This window comes from Colias croceus, chromosome 2, assembly GCF_905220415.1.
Source record: "Colias croceus chromosome 2, ilColCroc2.1".
Taxonomy (NCBI): Eukaryota; Metazoa; Arthropoda; class Insecta; order Lepidoptera; family Pieridae; genus Colias; species Colias croceus.
The window spans coordinates 7,841,419-7,862,206 of NC_059538.1; the positions used below are offsets into that span (position 1 = coordinate 7,841,419).

Here is a 20,788-nt window from a genome sequence, read left to right on the forward strand (position 1 = left end):
TTATATTTTTGGTTTTATGGCATTCAAATGCTATTATAAATAAATTTATAAAGAATAGAAAAAATTCGATATAAAATTCGAATTTCGTACCGCCTCGTGATCGATTTTTTCTATCCATACTAATATTATAAATGCGAAAGTAACTCTGTCTGTCTGTCTGTTACTCAATCACGCCTAAACTACTGAACCAATTTGCATGAAATTTGGTATGGAGATATGTATTTTGATACCCGAGAAAGGACATAGGCTACCTTTTATTGCGAAATATGTACCTACAACGGGCGAAGCCGGGGCGGACCTCTAGTTCTTTATAAATTTAAAAACGTGTTAATTTTTAGGCGGGTTTTCGAATGGGACGACCAAGAATTTTCCTTCCTTGTACTTTTGGGCTGGATGATATTCTGCTATTATATACAAATTTGGCTTATACCGCTTTTACTATTGCTGCCTTTTGCGTGGCATTGGCTCTGGAATCGACATCAAGGTATTATGTTTTATACTAGCTGTGTGATGTGTCCCGCGGTTTCACCCGCATTGCTCCGCTCCTGTTGGTCTTAGCGAAGTCTTAGCGTGATGATATAATATAGCTCCTTAGATATTCTTCGATAAATGGGCTATCTAACACCGAAACAATTTTTCAAATCGGACCAGCAGTTGCTAAAATTAGCGCGTTCCAAGAAACAAAAAAACTCTTCAGTTTTATAATATTCAAGTAGGTAAAAATTACGATACAGTAAAATAAAAATAATATATTGGTTTTTTCAGGAAATTTGGCTGCGGCCCGTGAAATCATATCAGAGGATGATGTCGATGCTAATAATAATAATGTTAAGGTAAATACGTCTCTATCAACCTGTTATAAATTAATAGTTTTTGTACTTCTTATTTTTAAAGAAATTATTATTAACCATGATTATTGTTGGCTACCTATTGTCAAATCCAAAAGGATGTGTCTTTTTTTAATCAAAATTAAATTTATTAAATTAATTAAGACAAACAAATAAAATAGGTACCTACCTGCTTAAAATATAAAAAAGTATAATTTATATATGCACAGGACGAAAGCGACAAAGGTCTGATTAGTCGGTTGAAAATCAACGAGCTTCAACATGTGACTATCACAGTCACTAGCGGCATTGAGATGATCGCTTCGTATGCTGAAAGGGCTTACAAGTCAGTTTGTAAACTTTTCTTTTCCTAGCCTATGGATTTATGTTTTAAAGTTTCGCTGTAGGTACATCAAAATTGAGTCAAATCGGATAATGAAAACATTTATGTAGATAGATACTACCACACATTGTAGACCGCTATATCCTGAAAATTAGGATCTACTTCTTCTTTAATACATATTTAAACTTTTACTTTTGTCTCTTACCAACTCTACAAGTAGCTCTTAGCTGGTGAAGAATTTCTGAAAATTGGTTCAGTATTTTTCAGTAGCTTTTGTGCGAAAGTTTTATTGAGTATTTGGAAAGCTACAATATGCTAACACATGTAATGTGAAGTCCCATGTATTGGGGTAAGGCAGCGGTGAGGTGATACATTATACATTTAATTCACTGATCGATTTTCTTTAGGGACAAGTAGGTGATCAACCTTCTGTGTCCTACCAGACCGAGACATTTTCATTTTCTTCGTCTCCTCGGAAATCGAACCCAGGACCCCTCAGTGCTACGCTCACGCGACGATCACTATACCAAGGAGATGATCATACTAGCACATAGATGTTTTAATATATTTTTCTTCCATTTTCAGTTTAATAAGTTTCAAAGTGCCATTCATAAGTTACGTAACAATGATTCTTCTAATTATCGCCTCAATCGGACTCTACATAATACCATTCAACTATATCATGATGTCATTTGGTAAGATTTATTTTTATCATAATTTAAAATAAATGATTTTTACATAGGAAAACTGTGGATAATAAGAATGGAATATTTATTGTAAAGTTAATTGTTATTTCAAAGATTTAATTCTTCAATTGCAACTTTGTTTAATTATTATATGATATTCTTCGTTTTACCATGGACCAATATACTCTAGGTTTTACTAATTAAAAAAATATATATGTTTGGGACATAGCTTTTTAGGGTTCCGTAGCCAAAATGGCAAAAACGGAACCCTTATAGTTTCGTCATGTCCGTCTGTCCGTCTGTCCGTCTGTCCGTCTGTCACAGCCGATTTACTCGGAAACTATAAGTACTACAGTGATGAAATTTGATGGGAATATGTGTTGTATGAACCGCTACAAAAATATGACACTAAATAGTAAAAAAAAGAATTGGGGGTGGGGCCCCCCATACATGTAACTGAGGGATGAAATTTTTTTTTTCGATGTACATACCCGTGTGGGGTATCAATGGAAAGGTCTTTTAAAATGATATAAAGTTTTCTAAAAAACATTTTTCTTAAAGTGAACGGTTTTTGAGATATCAGCTCTCAAAGTCGTAAAAAGTATGTCCCCCCCCCCTCTATTTTTATAACTACGGGGTATAAAATTCTAAAAAAAATAGAGGTGATGCATGCTAATTAACTCTTTCAACGATTTTTGGTTTGATCAAAGTATCTCTTATAGTTTTTGAGATAGGTTGATTTAACTGTAATTTTGGTTAAGTTATTGTGCTTACACTGAAAACGATGGCTGAACCTTATAAGATAGATCAAAAAATATACTACAGTATTGTACACCTTTAAAAATCCGCGATGATATAAAATCTTTATAATGTAGGTACTTTTTACGAGAAATATTAGCTTATTCAAGCAATACGCCATTAATATTAATATTCATACATAAAAGTACAAGGCAAAATATCGGGAGAGTTTAGGCTCCATTCACCAGGTGTATAAATTGACATAATAAGTTTATTATATTTGCTGCTACGGAACCCTTTGTGCGCGAGCCCGACTCGCACTTGGCCGGTTTTTTTCTTGTTTAATGTGTATCAATGAGACTATTGAGTACTTTTAACTTGTGTTGTAAACGACGTGTCGTGGGTTCGATGTCTGATAGAGCGTCGTTGAATAGAGCCTTTTACTGGGAGTCAACGACTAGTGCTTTCATATGTATAAAAAAGTCATGAATAGGATGATCTAACGTTCAATTGTTTTTTTCAGGGATACTTAAATTCACAAGGAAATATTTAAACCCAAATCGAGTGTTAAATAATGATTTATTGGACTTCTTCTCAAGAATACCAGACGATGCGATATTGGTATACAATACAATTACACTTATAAATTATAATCAATTTTAAATAATGACGTATAGTATAATAATAAATATAATAAATTTGTTTTACAGAAAGATTGGAAGGAATTACACGTACCAAAACCTAAAGAAGAAGTGAATACTAAGTATCTGGCAAGATCCGTCAGCACCTCAATTTGAGGCAAAGCACAGGCGTACTATGATATTCATACATTTTATATAAATACAGTTATATTACCTACAATCACATTTTATTACATCTACAGTAACCATACACGTTGCGTCCCTAAATAAAATTGAGCAATTGTTCACCACTAAATAGTTAAATTCGTTATTTTAATATCACAGTGATACTTAGAGGTACTTAAAAACTTGAACTTCACTTGTACTACTAGCGCTGCTAGTTACGAATAACGGACAAATAATAAGAAATAACAATATTAAATAGCAGCTATTCGACAGTTATTCTTCGTTACTTTTTTAAGACATAAATTTGTTTGAGAATATACTCCGAAACAGCTGCTATTAAAGAAATACATGCCTTATACATGAGCCATTGTTATTTTATGAACCTATTTACAACAATTTAAAGATTCAAACAAAAATGCAGTGCAGCAGTGACAGTCAGGAAGATATTATTAGCTAGCTGGTTGAATAAACGAAAATTGTCTGCTAGTCATTACTTTAAAACAACCATTATTTTTGAAGACAATAAAACGTTAAGAGAAGTGAAAAAAAAAACGATCTCTGACATTACATGACATTTTGTAATAGCGTATAACAGATAAAAAAGTAACAGGTGAAATAACAGTGACATAACAGTGAACATATTATCACATGTAGCAGCGTGTATGGTTGACAGTTCACAGTTCGCACTAAAAGTGGCATCCGTTCGATTCCTCTATGGCACTACGGAATGTAGGAAGGGAATGAACTTCGTATAAATGCAGGCACAGTGATGCACGCGGTTTGTACTATCGTCGCTTTGCGGAGTCTGACCGGGTGAGGTTAGGCTCGGGGACTTTCAGCTCGCGCCATTGTTTCTGAAAAAAAAAAGTTACTTATATCTAATATTTGATTTATTTATATATTATGTAGGTAGTCATGACACACCTAATAAAACGCCTTAAAAATTGAATGAATTTTAACGTAGATATACTAATAGGATTGCCGCTCTGTTTTTTGTGGCTTTTTACAGCAAAATCACATAATAATATTATGTTTTTATCAATTCGATTTCTTAATTTACTTATTAGCGAGTGCATAAATCAATGAGGATTTATCCTAGTATAATAGGTTTTTGGGATTTATCGTATTTTATAAGCGATTTATTAACATAATAGTTTTGTTAAACTACTGCTAATATCGTATACTTATTTCTATTATTGTATGAGTGTGTAATCTAAAAATTAACTTAGAGTCTACGACTGTTATTAGTTTATCGCTTGTGAACGTGATTTTTCGCGTAATTTCCAGATAGAGAAACCTAAACTACATAAATATTATGAGAGTAAGGGATATAATTTGTGGTTATTACTAATAAATATTCTGTAATACAAATTTTAAAATTTGTTCAATATGTTTCATGATCATTTGCGTGATTTATTACAAGTCGCGTTACACTACTTGATTGGATCATATAATGTTATCTTTATCTTCATATTAATGAAGAATTAATTACTTTTCGAATGATACGCTAATTCTTACAAGCAATTATTAATTTTAAAGTGTTTTTAAATACTTCTGCAATTATCTATTAGGAATGGTCTAGACTAATTTAATTTGACGAAACATTCCACATTGATAGAAGAGTTAATGAATAAATAATGTTCTTACCAGCATCTGATTATCCGGAACTCGCGATATAAAATCTAATATATCGTTGTTAGGAACTCTCCCAGGATTGAGAAACTTACGACCGAACTTATATAGACCTGAAACAATTTATTTTTTATAAGAAAAAAGAGAACACAACAAAACAAGTCAAGGATGTATGACCTAATAAAGTGATTCTATGGAACTGGCGAAATTCAACATTTCACACATTTACATTAATTTATGAGAGACGGTATCTTTTTAACATTTTGACCAACCTTAAAGTTATGAAATTCTAATGAAAAATATTATAATTTGTAGAAGGTCACAACACATTACTCAATATTAAAATATGCGTATTTTCGATCAGTCTAATGGAATTATGAATAACAGTTGCATATTAAAAGCATTTAAATAAATTATAAGTATGTATGCGTAGTTTATGTTTGTAAAGTTGTAAATAATTACTTACCAAATGCCATAAACATATAATTGGCTGGTATGAGGTAGAAAGCTATTGATAATCCCACGAGGGCGAGCATAAATAAATAACTTAAGTACGGCACGCTGAAGTTCACCAAACTAGAAAAGAAAATCGTTTAAATAACAATACAATATATATGTATACTAGGTTCCCGTCCCCGTGGGATTTCCGGGATTGCGTCATTTTCCTGGGATAAAAGTAGCCTATGTCCTTTCTCGGGTATCAAAATATCTCCATACCAAATTTAATGAAAATTGGTTCAGTAGTTTAGGCGTGATTGAATAACAGACAGACAGAGTTACTTTCGCATTTATATTAGTAATAAAATAATGTAAAATAATAATATAGCATGTAATAATAATAATAATATAGTATGGATTATTAAAAATAATAACGACGATGTCGTTTATGTTTCCGGATCTTTAATCATACTATTAAAACGAAAAAAAAAATCATCAACAATTAAAAACAATTATTGCTCTACAATGCCTTTTGCTTTCAACAAAATAATATGTACGAGTTATATCTACGTCACTATCTCGTAGAACAACTATTTTATAAAATAAATTCCGACAAAGGTAGGTATTTCATAGCAACGGAGACAAGTGCAGGAAAAGTATAAATGCTTATGGGGGCAATGAACTTGTAAATTGAACTTGAAAGTTGTAGATGGAAAAATATAAAGATATTTTAGGAACTTACTTATGCAGCCTCTCAAGGAGAGATACGATATAATCGATTCCGGTCTTAATGGTTATTGTGAGATCCTGTAACTCGGAAATCCGCGTTTTTATCGTCTTGTCATCCTGGAATGGAAAGCTTTGTATGAATACAACGTGATTACAATCAAATTGTTGTAATGCTATGTAGGGTAGTACCACAATCTAGTAGGTACTTGCTACATAGAGTCAATTGAATATTTGCCAGAGTAAACAATAACTTATTACATATCTGGACAAGACAATTATGTATAGTCAAACATATTTCAGTAGCTAGCTAAATATACGCAGAAGAATATGGAAGAGAGGATTTCTTATAAACAACATAAGAAACATAGGAAAATTAATATTGCCGTAAGTTGTTATATGAAAAAAATACACCTAAAAATATCCGATAAATTGGAATATATTAATTAGAGTAGAGTTAATAAAATATATAAGAAAATTGTTTTACAAAACGTAAACAACTATTACACCTATTAATATACAAACGTATTTAATAACTTATACCACGACATTGCAGTTATTATGACGTCCGTAGGTGCTAACAAGAAACAACCGTGAGTCGCTATTTCTGTTCCACGTAATCGTATGAGTCATTTATGTTTTTTATTTCTCTTATACATAAAAATGCGCAAAACTTGAAACTTTATGGGCAGGTTTTAGCAGTTAATTATAGGAAATTACATATTAATTGGGTAATTGTAGTGACCGCAGCCTTGGTGCAACAGCTTAATATGCTATTTAAAATGCTCATACTATAACCGTTACAGTAGAGAGGTTTTATATTCGGTTTCTAGTAGAAATTATAAAAAATTCCGTATTACAGAATAAGGCTGCCTGATAATGATACCTACTTACTCCTCTACAATATGCGTGAGATTGTTAAGGCATTGACTGTATAAAATTTCATTTTGAGTTACTACGTACCTACTTCAAAACTTTTCGTCGTGTAATACCTATGAATCAGATATTTTTAACTAACCTTGGTTATTACGAAACTTGCTTAGGTATAAGCATATTGAATCACAATACAAATTTTTACTAGTTTGTTTTCAGAAATTCTAGTATAAAATTATCATTATATTGAAAATATGATAAATAGAACCGCAGAAAAAAATATGTTGACAAGACGCCAAATTTCAAATGATTCAATTAATTAAAGACAACGTTTTTTGTTATTTAAATCATCATTGAGCACCTTTTTCATGGAAATGTTAGTGTTTACTGTATTTTAATATTTCAGAGTTAATTATTTTAAACGTACGATAGAAATGAGTAGAAATTTAAAAAAAAAACTTACGTTATTTGTAAGAACCTGCCGTCAATACACGAGGTACATGAAATATTATAAAAGATGTCAATGTAATAAGTACTGAATTGAATTCCAAACGATCTAAAGACAATGGATGCACATTAATGGCATTATTATGTATTGGTGCCGGAAATACATACAATTACATATTGTGTTTAATTACCTTTTGTGTCTCTACTTCCTCGTCTGATTCATCGTCTTCAGACTGATTTAAGGGAACGACGACGTTGTTATCTGTAACAATATTTTACAATAAGAAATTACTTTTTAAATGATTAAAAAAAGATAATTTTGATTCCAATATATGACATGACAAATCAATAAAAAAAAATTAAGGATATAACGTTGATATAAAAATACAGGTACTTTATGGCTATAACTGCTATTACGATCCATATCTATACTAATATTATAAAGCTGAAGAGTTTGTTTGTTTGAACGCGCTAATCTCGGGAACTACTGGTCCGATTTGAAAAATTATTTCGGTGTTAGATAGCCCATTTATCGCGGAAGGTTATAGGCTATATATCATCACGCTTCGACCAACAGGAGTGGAGCCACGGGGGTGAAACCGCGTGGAGCAGCTAGTTTAGAATATAGACTACATACAAGTTAAAATCTACAGACAGTTAGTAGGATAGCTCGATATGTGAAACGAATTAATGAACCTATCAATAGGTTGATATAAATTTTAAACATATCCTTACTTCTATGCACGAGCCAGTAGTGTATAAAAGGCAAGAGAAGCAACAATGGCGTCATCCACAGCCTGAAGAAATACCAGAATATCAGCCAGCCGCCGAGCGCCATCGCTGACAGCTCTTGGTTTTCCCATTCGAATACTCGTCTGGAAAATGGTGTATATTGTAGAAACTTATGTTAACGTACCTAGACGTTAATTTTTGACTCTTTATAATGAAATTTTAGTCATATTATATTATTACTATTTAAAAATGTAATGAAGAACAATAAGCTTTTTAAACATTAGCAATATTTTTATTATGTTGATACTTTGATGTGAATCCGACAATCCGACAACAGTTTAATGAAATATTCATGCTCAGTTCATGCTACAGGAAATATTGTGAACAAAAATAACGTTTTCAGTAGCTTAATGTTAAATTTAATTACTTACTTAAAATGTTCGTTTCCTGTCCGGAAAACTTTAAATATATTTTTTATAAATATTAAATTACTATAAATAAGTGGAATGTCAAATTTAGGTGATTTTTGTATGTATTTCGTTTCCTTCGGCCTGAACAATCTCATTGACGCTTTTACCTGAAAATAATAATCAGAATTAATTTTAATTTATTAAATTATAATTTTATTAAATTATCTATATTTTATTGTAAGTATTATTTGTATAATTCCCACGCTAGGAAGTTCTAATAAATGTTGAATTTATTTAAAAATGCAAGACTATAGTCTAGGAATTGCGTCACGCGTGTAATTTTTGTTCCTAACATTGAAAAAAAAAAACTAATTTGTTTAATTTGCGATGAGTAATAGCAGATGGTAATTATAATATTATTTTAAATATTTAAATTTATGATATTTTAGTCAAGAATATAACATGTTTTTTCTAAATAAATCCTTGCAAATGTGAAACAATAATAATTGAAATTGGAATTATTTTATTTTCGTAACTACCTCATATTCAGTACTAAATCCTTAACTAAACTGCAAAAATACTAACTACTACTGCTACTACTTAATTAACTACTGTATATTATGCTTACCGGATTCCATACAACGGACATCTCCAACAATATCCTAGGGCAGTTTCCCCTCGCGCTCGCCTTCTTCGAGCTATTCTTCAGAGCGTACCATCGCTTCTCATTATTCTGTATCCTCAACAAAGGTATAGATATCTTCCCCAGCATCTCACCTTTCATTGACTGAATTAATGATTCCTCATATACAGCTATATCTACCGTAGATGTGATGTCATTTATTGAACTAAAAATATACATTACATAAAATTTCGCTGTTTGAATAAATTTTGTCAATAAAAAGAAAAAAAAGGTACTTGATAAAAACAAACTAATTGATAATTTAATTTTATTCATTTAAGGATTTGGGTCACACGATCCATGTATTTGTTAAAATAAATTAAAAAGTACAACATGGTTTTACATAAATTACACTTTGTTACAAAACATATTAAAAACATTTACACAATAATAATTGTAAAAGAGACCTAGGTATGTTAAAATAATATACATATAACGTATAACGTAATGTCCGGTTGAAAGAATAGTCGACTGTTGTGAGACCACTATTCAACCGTGGTTTATATGTCGAAGAGATTAATAAATTAGTAGAATAAATATTAACAAATAATTTACATATTTTTAATATTGTTTGATTAACCTTATCTACACCATTGAGATTCTAAGATTAGCGAGCATATATCCAGTAATGTTTAAAACCAGCCTTGATCAACAACCGACATTTCAGCAGCGCTCATAAATACGAGATACTACGACGATAAAATTATAACATTTGGTTCACTTACAATACAAAGTTCTTGTCCCAATTAGGCTCAGAAGTGCTCTTAATCGTATGTGTTTGTACTCTTGCATTGTCCAGCTCCAATATACAGTATGCATTGACACTGCCGCTCAGGGTGAGAGCGCTCAATCCTTTTGCTCCGTACAGGGTTATTGATAGCTGGCCGACGTCATTCCAATTATCCGTGACACGGTACCATGACTTCAACAAAAATAATTCATTTAGATTATATAATTTTTGATTTAGTACATTCTCAGCTCTACGTATTATAAAATAAATTTCTCTGCCACGTTCCTAATAAAAACTCTTATTATAATATTTTGTCCTCAAAACCCCAATAATATATGAATATAAGAAAAATAAACAATTTTTTTTTTCATACTTAAATCAAAAAATATCACTTGTTTTGATAAATGGTACTAATTTTATACCTACCTAGCTATCAGAAATTAGACCTACTTTAAGAGAAAACAATAAACAACAACTATAAAACAATAAACTTTATTTCCAAAAAATATAAGAAAAGAATCATGTCTTTAATTTTCAAAAGTGCCGACAAAGTTCTAACAAAAAGCTTCACCATATAATACCGTAATATTCTTCACCATATAATTGATGGAATAATTTTTGAAGACTAGCTTTACTAGACTAGACTTAGCTATAACATATCTACATAAAGTATAGAAAAAAAAACTTATTTTAAAATTATAGTCAAATGAATCATGGTCATGGTAACCTGCGTTCAGTTGTTACATAGAGTTTTTGTTCTATCATGATTTACGACTTATTTTACTCTTCAAAAAAAAGAAGATTCTCGATTCTAGTGTTTTTTCAGTCAGAAAAAGATGAATAAATAGATACATACTTATAGTCCGCCATGGGGATGCGAGCGTGTAAATATTTTTCTTACAAGAAGGAAGGTACCTAACAACCTATAGTATAATAAACTAAAACTTATAGAGGTTCTGTTTATTATTAAGACTGTATGTACATGCATGAATATGTAAACAAAGCACTTGTTTAAGCAAATGTTCCTCAAGAACCTTTGTAAATATTATTATAACAACTTATAAGTAAAATAACATCGTATAAGTAGGTATACCTACTAGACAAAGTAGACACACATAAATGCCTTGCTAATGAATTTGCATTTAATTCAATTTACAGGTTCCGTATTGTTTCATGTAATCTTCATATGTATCAATTAAAATGTGACTCAAAAATAAATAGTTTAAAAGTTACTGCTCTATAATATGTAGTAAGAACTTACCCCAGTTTTTTTGGTACCCATTTTAAAAATTATATTATTTATAAACACAAGATACAATTTAGAAAAGTTATGATTCCACGATCATATGTGAGAGACTGACTGTTCGTGACTGTGACAAAAAAAAATATATTTATTGTGAAAATTTCCAAGTGCGAAACTAACAAGGACATTTTTACTGTACTACACGGAACGGTGCTCTTTGTGCAATAATTTATTAAATCACTAAAATATGTGAAAATAAAATACGGTAATTATTATATAAATTACATCATAGGTATATAGTTTTAGCTCACTATACTAATAGAGGAATAGAAGAATGTTATGGTGGCAGTACACATGGGGCCAACGTGTTGGGCCAATGGGTTGGGCCAACGTGTAGAGAGCTACTTGGCGGTATGTTGGCTTCATTAACCTAGTTGGCGCCAATATTGGCAGGCCAACCGAATGTTGTCGGTTTTTGTTCACACTTCAAAGGATCTTGGCGCGCTCCGCAAACAGCGTTCACACGTTGGTGTCTTGTTCAGTTTATTGTTACTCGTCAGTGGAGACAGTATCGTTGCGCGTCAATGAAATTTACGTTTCCATGTTCCGATAGCGATGGCGGCGCCGATGTGGACAAGCAATGAGGTTTTACAATTCGTAGAATTGTATCGACATGAAGGAATAATTTGGAATCCACTGCATGAACTACACAAAAATAAAAACCATATGATGAGTCATATCTAATATGACTCATCATATGGTTCTAGATCTAATTTATTGAGATAAATTAGATGTTTTATTTTCTATTTAAGTATTATATTATTCTAGATGTTTTTCATAACTCACTTTCATACATTTGCGATAAAAAAATGAATATATTAAAAATGAGTAAAATAGTATGAAACAGTTACTTGTTCTTAAAAATTAAATAACAATATACAATGAGCATGATTTTGATCAAAATGTGCTTTATTACATAAATAATATTATCAAATATCACCAATCAATACATCCGTCCGTAATCTTTAAAGTTTCGTTTTATAGGTAGATAAAATTAAATTAAATGTAAAATGTACACATTTTAAAGATTTGAAAAAATCTAAACATATTTTTTAATAATGTTTCATTTATACAGAAATAAAAAAAAGGAAAATAGAGATTGGAAAATGGTATCATCGCAGACGGCAGAGTACACTCAAGAGTTATTGGTGCACATGTACGTAATAATTAATTATTAAACGCACTGTATAAATAAATTGCCGCGGCTGCAAGAACTTCTACGGACTACGTCCATCTTTGAAGCGCCAATGCAGAATGATCAGTACGCCAATGTGTGAACAGGAATCTTGATATCCTTCATTTTTTCCCAACACGTTGGCCCAACGCCTTGGCCCCATGTGTACTGCCGCTATTATGTGTGTGAGTTGGTAAATAATATTTTTTTGTACACCAAATAAATTAAAAATAAAATTTATTCATTAAATTTTATTTGACATAGGTTTATTTTTTATGTAACAAACTTCTTTAGACTAGAATTTGGCCCTCTTTCAACTTACAAATTTAATTCAAAATTCGTACAAAGCAACGAACGGTGACAATACAATAATTTCTTAGTGAATATGAAAAAACTTACTTACTTAGTGCTCAAAAATATTTTTAACTTTATGTTGACTCTATCATTAGCGTGTTTTTTATAAGTAGACTATACCTAAGATTCTTTACTTATGTCTATTAGTCTTTGTTTTAAAATCACATAAAAACCTATTTACCTACTTAGTAATTAAGTTCACAGTAATGATTGATGGCAAAATTTATAGGTAGATATTGTTTGTTGATTCCTTATTTCCCCTTTTTCGTGTTTTTTCTCCATGAAAACCTTCCACGTGCATTAACATTTTGGTAGAGCGATTCAATTGTATGATATAGATTTTTCCTAATTTATATAAGTACTTAAGCACATGCTGCTAACAGTTATCCACAAATGTCATACAATTCGAAGAATATTAATAAAAGAACATACCTACATATTCTCACAATAGAGCTAATAGATATAACCAGTATAAATTATTATGTATAAACTTTACGTCGTGACTAATAAACTAAAGTTTAAGTCAGTTACTAAGAATTAGTGGGAATAAAAATGTACACAGTGGAATTTGAACCGCGACTGTGATTTGTGGTTCAAGTGTTAATTAATAGTTATACGAGTTTCTGTGAATACAACTGAGATGTATATTACCTATAATATAACCGTCACATAAAATAATATTTATTTAATAATTTATTCTTTATTTATTTATTTTACTTGAATATTGTTATCAGCAAAAACTATACAATGTGATATTTAAAAGCAAAAGACAAAAACAAACTGCAAAAGCAGAGATGTTAACGTCATTCGGAGGTCAAAAATATTTGATACTTTAAAATTGCCGTGACCTATATTGTTCTTATGTTAAGGATCGAGAAGTTTCTTTTAACTACACATTCTTTTTTGCTTCATTATTTCAAAAATACTATTCACATTTAAATTAATTTTCATTTTAGTGGCTTAACATTATGTATTGAGTGCGTGCGTGTGTGTGCACTTACAAATTTATCCTCCGCTGGGGTCTCATGATGAATACCATTGGATGTGGGTATGCTATCCACCGGCTGGATTCTTTCCGTCCCGCTCAGTGTGATCAGCAGATGCAGGGATCCATACCCACACTCCAACTCCTGCCACAGCTCGTGTGTCCTCTCTTTTTCTAGTTGTGAAAGATCTATGATGCATCTGACAGAATAAACAGAATTTGTAAACATTGCATGTTCGTTTTTTTTTTGATTCATAGAGTACACATGAATATGATATCTAAGCGAGCTTGTGCAAGATAATATGTACAACTTGGTGATGCGCTAATAACAAATTACTATAGTTGTGGAGTAAAACATATTCACTTTACAGCTATGCATGTTGTTAAATGATACTTTTCTTTTATGTTTGTAAAGGAAAATTAGAATGCCAAAGGAATATTTTCAAAGCTATGTCGCAAATTATTATGCTGAGTAAGTTTGGACTTTTACTCTTCTTTAAAATTTATAAATCATTTTTAAACTTTATTACAATAAGATTGAGATTAATTTATAAAATCCGAGAATATTCCATAACATTATTTATCCGGAGTATTTATGACGGCAGAGCTATCGTCGAAGTGTATTGAAATTGAATAATTGAAGTGTGTATTGAATAGTTTTGAAGTGGCACTCTACACTACCTTTTAAAAACTCCTATGAAAAGACATCAACGATGTTCGTCGGTAAACAAAATTCATGAAGTTTTTATAGTAAAAACGGTGGAAATTTTTGAAACAGACTTATTATTCTCATCCACCAATTTAAAGCGCATTACTGTTAATAATATTTAATTTTCTTATTTCCTATTGTTTTTAAGACGAGCTATGTACCTACTACTGAAAATTGTTATATGCACTTGAAAAAGTTCCAATTTGTTATTAAAGTGAAACTTCTTTAGGCGCGTTGAAACTTGAGAATAAAATTTCAAGGTCGTGTCATGTCAATACCGTCACGTCAAGGAGTAAAGCGACGATTTTGATATCTTTGAAGTTTCACTTTTGACACGTGGGCTCGGCTCACACGGTCTTTTTATTTTATTGACGTAAAATAAAATTAGTGTGGCACCAATTATGACAATAATCATAAATATATATCAATAATCAATAATAACGAATGTAATCTGTATCCTCTGTCGGAAATTCTAAAATAAATAATAAATAAATAAATATGCTTGATGAAGATGAGGTAAAGATAGTATTTTAGGAACTTACTTGCCCATAAAAGTTTTCTGTTTCACTTTATGCCATACTTTGATTTGTAGAGAGTTATCTTCATACAAATGCAGGTTGAATCTCTCTCGCCAAATTGGTTTGCATTTGTGTACTTGCTTCGATTTGTGCGACTCGTTACCCAAACTGCAATAAATTGGAAATTTAGATTTGATTGAACTTTACCACATACCATATAAACTCTTAACACTTGTCAGTTGTTTTTAAGCATACACCAATAAGACTCGATGGTGCTATTGGATTAGTATAACCTTAAAATTTTATCACAGAATACTTAATAGTAGCTAACGCTAATTTTCTTAGGTATATTTGTTAATGTTTTCTCAAGTTTTTCAATTTCTGTATGACAAGATGAAATTTATGATAAAATAAAAACAATTTATAATAAATGATATAGAAAGATAATAAATGATTTCGTTAGATAGTAGCAAGTGAATACATTGAATTTATTATGTTTATGTTTCATTAAGATTTATTTTTTCTTACTAGATGATACAAACTTTATTTAATTATATTCTTTGATTATATTATATCAAATTTCATCCTAGAAATAGTTGGTTCGGAGTAAATCGCCAATTATATATGGATAATTAAAACTTCTTGTATATATTAATAAAATTAAACGAATTTTCTGTATATATAAATTTATATTATTTTTTTTACTACTAAATAGATCATTATTTGTATTGTACATTGAGTAGTTATTATATCATCTTATTATGAAGCTTTTATACAGAATTAATATACGTTGTGCGAATCATTGTTTGCCAGTTTTTTCTGCAGCCAAAATACCTTTGAATGGTACCTATTATTTGCAGGCCACTTAAAAGCAATTTTTTACCGTTTTAGTCAAAAGACGAAAAAACTCAACCTTCAGATATAAGTACAATTGATTGACAGTTTTTCCGTGAGGTTTATGTAAATTATCTTATGGCGGATTCACAGAGTAATTTAATTATTATTTGAACAATTTAAAATATGAGTCAAAATACATAAAAATGCTGTATAACTATAAACTTTATTATAGTTCCGTATTATAGAGGTGTGTCCATTTAATTAGCTTATAAATTATAATATATATAGATACTAAATATATTAAATCTCCTGAGTAATTATAAAATCAGAATACTAAATATTTGACTCGTGATCTTATCTTTACAAGCACGTGTTTCGGTTTACTCTTCATGCGGTATGCTGCAGAGGCTCTAATATTTTTTACTCTATATTTAAAAGTCATATAAAAACGGTTACAGTTATACTTTTAAGGCAATATTTAATTTCTTATGGTAATTGTTCATAAGTCATACCCGGATATATGAGTAATATATTATTTTTTATGTATTTTTTATATTACTACTGTTGCAAGTCAGGAACCAAAAATCTATAGGTTACTAATATTATAAAGCTGAAGAGTTTGTTTGTTTGTTTGAACGCGCTAGTCTCAGGAACTACTGGTCCGATTTGAAAAATTATTTAGGTGTTAGCCCATTTATCGAGGTAGGATTATAGGCTAGATACCATCACGCTAAGACCAACAGGAGCGGAGCAATGCGGGTAAAACCGCGGAACACAGCTAGTAGTATTTAAAATTTAGAATTGTAGGATATTTTTATTTTTTTTGTAGACATTATTGTAGGTATATCTGATACTTAATTAAAAAAAAATACATATTAAATATTTTCTCAGACATTTTTTCTAATTATTCAAATGGGTGGTCATTGGTCAATAATCAATATTAAACTTCTAAGAGTACATTATATGTAAATAGACTATAATATAGATCATGATGATATATGATAATGATGTGTGACTTACTTGAATTTACAATAAAGACCGTTGGAATTACTACCGGGTCCGTCAGGTAAATCTTTCGCTTCTACGAGTACTATATTTACTATTGACGTCCATGATTTCTTGAGAACTTCAAACTTTCTATTTTTCAACAGATACTGAAATTAAAACAACCTTTGAAATTATAAATATACAATTTTACCCTACATTATGTATACGAAAGTCTCCTTTGTTTAGTGACAAAGAAAAATTAATATGCTAATATGGTTCTTGTTTCGTTATTGATACTATTGGCACAATCTAATAGGTTATGAACTAAATATTAATATTAATACGCTACTTTGTGCATTTATAATAAAAATTAATTCCTAACACAACCTAGTGTCATGACCGTAAAGTCTTTAAATTCAATAAACAATGTCAAATATTTTATTGATTTTCAGATCATTTAAAATTATTTTTATATGCATTATAACTGGTAGGTATTCAAGTGAGGTTTGAGTGTTTGATAATATTTGATATATCTATTATATTATGGATATTCTTTAAACCGGTCACTATCAAAACAATGGTTCTCGCCAATTATTTGCAAGATTTTTCAAAGTAAAAATAGCTTATTAAGAATGTAAATAACTAATTTTAATGAAATATAATATTTACACCAAAGTTAAGTATGGTAGGTTTTAATGAGGAAATCTTTGCGCATCTCGGGAAAGATGTTACAGATAACCTATCTGACTTTTTACGATTGCTTTAAATATACAATATGAATATATTACCAGATCTTTGTGATTCTTGATAGATTAATAAAATTATAATAACGTAAATTAAAGAAAATGTGCTAATGTGTTAAAGTTGCCAATAGATACTCAGAAAACATGGAATTTCTAGAGCCGAAAGTTCGGCATGTTTCATCAGAATTTCGTAGCTGGGTATTTAACTGTGCTATTTTACCTTTTGAACTTTCTTCCCGTGATCTCTCAGCAAAGTCAGCCCATTGCCAAAGCGGTCCATAATTTGACTTGGGACTGCAAGCGCCATGGGCGATAGGGGGTCCATCACCAGGCCGTCCGGTATCGGAATTGACCTACAAAGAAAACAAGAGTTTTACAACCGGTTTCACAACTTCGGGGTATTTTTTTTTGTTTTTCTTATCTGTCGAATTGACAAATAATGTAAGTATTCATGTATAAAATTTACATTAAAATGTGACAAGTTAAATATGAAGGACCTTTTCAGCAGGGGTGAAACAGGTCCTTAATGTTTTAGAAGTCTGTTTTTCCTTGTATTCTCTTACAATTTAAATCTGTACATATAAGTACCTAGAGTTCATGGTGGAAGATATAAAATGCAAATTAGATATTTCCAAATTAAAAAAGAGCCCACGCCAAATCACATTGATTCCAATCTCACAAATAAGTAGATACGTACCACCAATCATTTTGGACGGGGTTCAAGGCGATACCTGTTTTATTCCGCATAACAATTTGATTAATTAAAATAACAAGTTTTTTTAAACAGAATATGGTAATCGTATCGGTTTATTACCAAAACATTTTCTAATTACCATTTTATTTTAATTTACGTTATGACAAACTTATTGCACGTCTATTATAATGTTCCGATCGCTAAAATACGTTATTATTTATTATTGTAGATGACGAGTGACGAGTGCTCTCATGAAAGGCTCAGCCCCCCTAGCCAAGTGGCTTTCTGTTAGCGTAGCGTTCAATAGAATAGACTACGAATCAATCAATCTCATACATTCGTAGTCTATTCTATTGAACGCTACGCTAACAGAAAGCCACTTGGCTGGTCATCACATGACTCGAGTCAAGTAAACGAACTTATTTGCCAAACATCAAAACAATGGTTCTCGCCAATTATTTGCAAGATTTTTGAAATTTGTTTCATCACTCGAGAAGTTTTTCCATTAAATCGTATCAAATGAATGTATAGATATATCGCTTACGACGATAAGACGGAAATGAGAAATATAAATGTTATTTTTTCAATTTATACATGTTTCAGTTGCAACGTAAGTTCTATGTCTACGCCATCAATGACGTCCGATTTTATAACAAAACATACGTCAGTAATTAACGCAACACCATATCTAAAGTAATAAACCACTTAAATGGTAATATGTGTTTACACGTTACTATTTACTTTATAAAAAAAACCATTAAAAATCTTTAGAATTTATATGTATAGGGTAGCACTATTTTCTATATTTCATAGGCAGATAATGCCCACACATGTGAGTATAATGAAATATTTTATTAATCTGCTAGCATCAACACCAATTCTAATTAATGTAAATCGATCGAACATTTCGGCACTGTTTCGTAAATACTTTGAATATAACATATGCAACATATATTTGGTGCAATCTAAGGATAACATGATTCTTAATTTGACTAAGTCGAGTTCAGTCAGATATTTTTGGTTTTATGGCATTCAAATGTTTTAGTAATAATATATAGATATATAAGTATGTATGTGGGAAGACAAAACCTTAAACCATGAGACTGACATTTTTAAATGAATCATAATTACCTATTTAAATAAGGAAACTAAAATATAAAGTATCAAAAAATAAATATAACTCATAATGCTATTATTTATAGTATCTAATATGATATGCAGTTTAATAATTCAACGCATAATATAAACATTTATTAAACCACCAAGATACATCGTAACATTTAGAGGTAAAAAATAAAAATACATGTGATTTATCATGAATCTTAAACGTAATTAATTTTCCGCCAATATACAAATAACATTTAAAATCGATTAACGCGCTATGATAATTTTGGGTTCGCTGTATTGATTTGAAGAAATCAAGGATTTAATATTTTAAAAAACAATAGTTTAAAAAATAGTTGATACAATTAGTATGAGTAAAAAATCTTTTCAGACGCTCGAGCTGATTTTCAGATCGAAATTTCAAAGAAATTTGATTCTAGCTATAGATACATTTAAACTACGTTTAAGGCTGTTTGAATAAGTACGGCTAAAGAATACTAATACATGCAACCACCGAAGGTTTTATCTTATTATTTACATGGTAATGATTTGATTTTCTTTACGATACAAATGTGTGGTGAATTTTAATGTATCGATGTTTTCCCTGAAGGCTTCACGATGCGATGCTCAATGATGAGGGAAAAGGAGTTCTTACGTGTCTTGAGTTTAAGTTTAATTATTGTTATATTATATTATATACATATAAGTAAATACCCCAAAAGCAGTAGCTCCATTTTCATACATAAAACATGATTTATCTATTTAAAAAAGTCAAGCAGCTTTAATTTGAAAGCTCACTAAAGCCTTGAATTTCAGAAGTATTTCAAACCACCATCGTAATTCATTGGTGTACCTAAACAAGTCCATGTGTCAATACTACGGTTATTATGATGAAATTCAAATAGAAGAAATGGTAAGTAATAAATAAATTTGGAGTCCAAATCCTAACTAACGCCAAGTAATACGTAGGCATGACGTAGGCTCTAGGTACCTAGTAATCGATGGCATCCTACGTCAATATCCAGGAAGAATGAAGACTAAAAATCGAATGTAAGAGAAATGAATTACATACGACGCATAAAAATATTGTCCAATTTATATTTAATAATAATATAACATTCCAAAATAATAAATTAAGCAGACAATCTTGTTATCATGTAAGACGATTCTTTTAATAAGCATGTTTTTGTAAAAATGTGGTAAAAATGCACTTCGTCCACAAATTATCATCTCTATATGGCTTTAATGCCAATTTATCGAGGAGGAAGACGCGAATTCGATGCAACAATGAGAAAAGAAAGGGTCTGTAT

At 30.5% G+C, this 20,788-nt stretch overlaps 2 protein-coding genes across 6 annotated transcripts in view; one reads left to right on the forward strand and one right to left on the reverse strand.

Moving 5' to 3' along the window:
* Positions 1-3,452, forward strand: part of LOC123704395 (multiple C2 and transmembrane domain-containing protein-like) — a 14,659-nt gene extending 11,207 nt beyond the window's left edge. For 2 of the 3 annotated variants that reach the window (XM_045652777.1, XM_045652759.1), the window contains exons 9-14: positions 339-484; positions 766-833; positions 1,052-1,173; positions 1,756-1,865; positions 3,118-3,215; positions 3,305-3,452. In XM_045652777.1, the coding sequence (XP_045508733.1) occupies positions 339-484; positions 766-833; positions 1,052-1,173; positions 1,756-1,865; positions 3,118-3,215; positions 3,305-3,391 (631 nt within the window). In that variant the 3' untranslated portion in view covers positions 3,392-3,452. The remainder of the gene's footprint in view (positions 1-338; positions 485-765; positions 834-1,051; positions 1,174-1,755; positions 1,866-3,117; positions 3,216-3,304) is intronic. The other variant, XM_045652766.1, reaches the window with a different exon arrangement.
* Positions 3,157-20,788, reverse strand: part of LOC123704375 (multiple C2 and transmembrane domain-containing protein-like) — a 48,599-nt gene continuing 30,967 nt past the window's right edge. For 2 of the 3 annotated variants that reach the window (XM_045652741.1, XM_045652747.1), the window contains exons 2-14: positions 17,901-18,033; positions 16,971-17,104; positions 15,138-15,281; positions 13,903-14,086; positions 10,066-10,262; positions 9,287-9,506; positions 8,680-8,825; positions 8,252-8,391; positions 7,708-7,778; positions 6,213-6,316; positions 5,499-5,608; positions 5,048-5,145; positions 3,157-4,254 (exon numbers count right to left, since the gene is read on the reverse strand). In XM_045652741.1, coding sequence (XP_045508697.1) covers positions 4,186-4,254; positions 5,048-5,145; positions 5,499-5,608; positions 6,213-6,316; positions 7,708-7,778; positions 8,252-8,391; positions 8,680-8,825; positions 9,287-9,506; positions 10,066-10,262; positions 13,903-14,086; positions 15,138-15,281; positions 16,971-17,104; positions 17,901-18,033 — 1,750 coding nt within the window. In that variant the 3' untranslated portion in view covers positions 3,157-4,185. Of the gene's footprint in view, positions 4,255-5,047; positions 5,146-5,498; positions 5,609-6,212; positions 6,317-7,707; positions 7,779-8,251; positions 8,392-8,679; positions 8,826-9,286; positions 9,507-10,065; positions 10,263-13,902; positions 14,087-15,137; positions 15,282-16,970; positions 17,105-17,900; positions 18,034-18,377; positions 18,511-20,788 lie in introns of those variants that run through there. The other variant, XM_045652738.1, reaches the window with a different exon arrangement.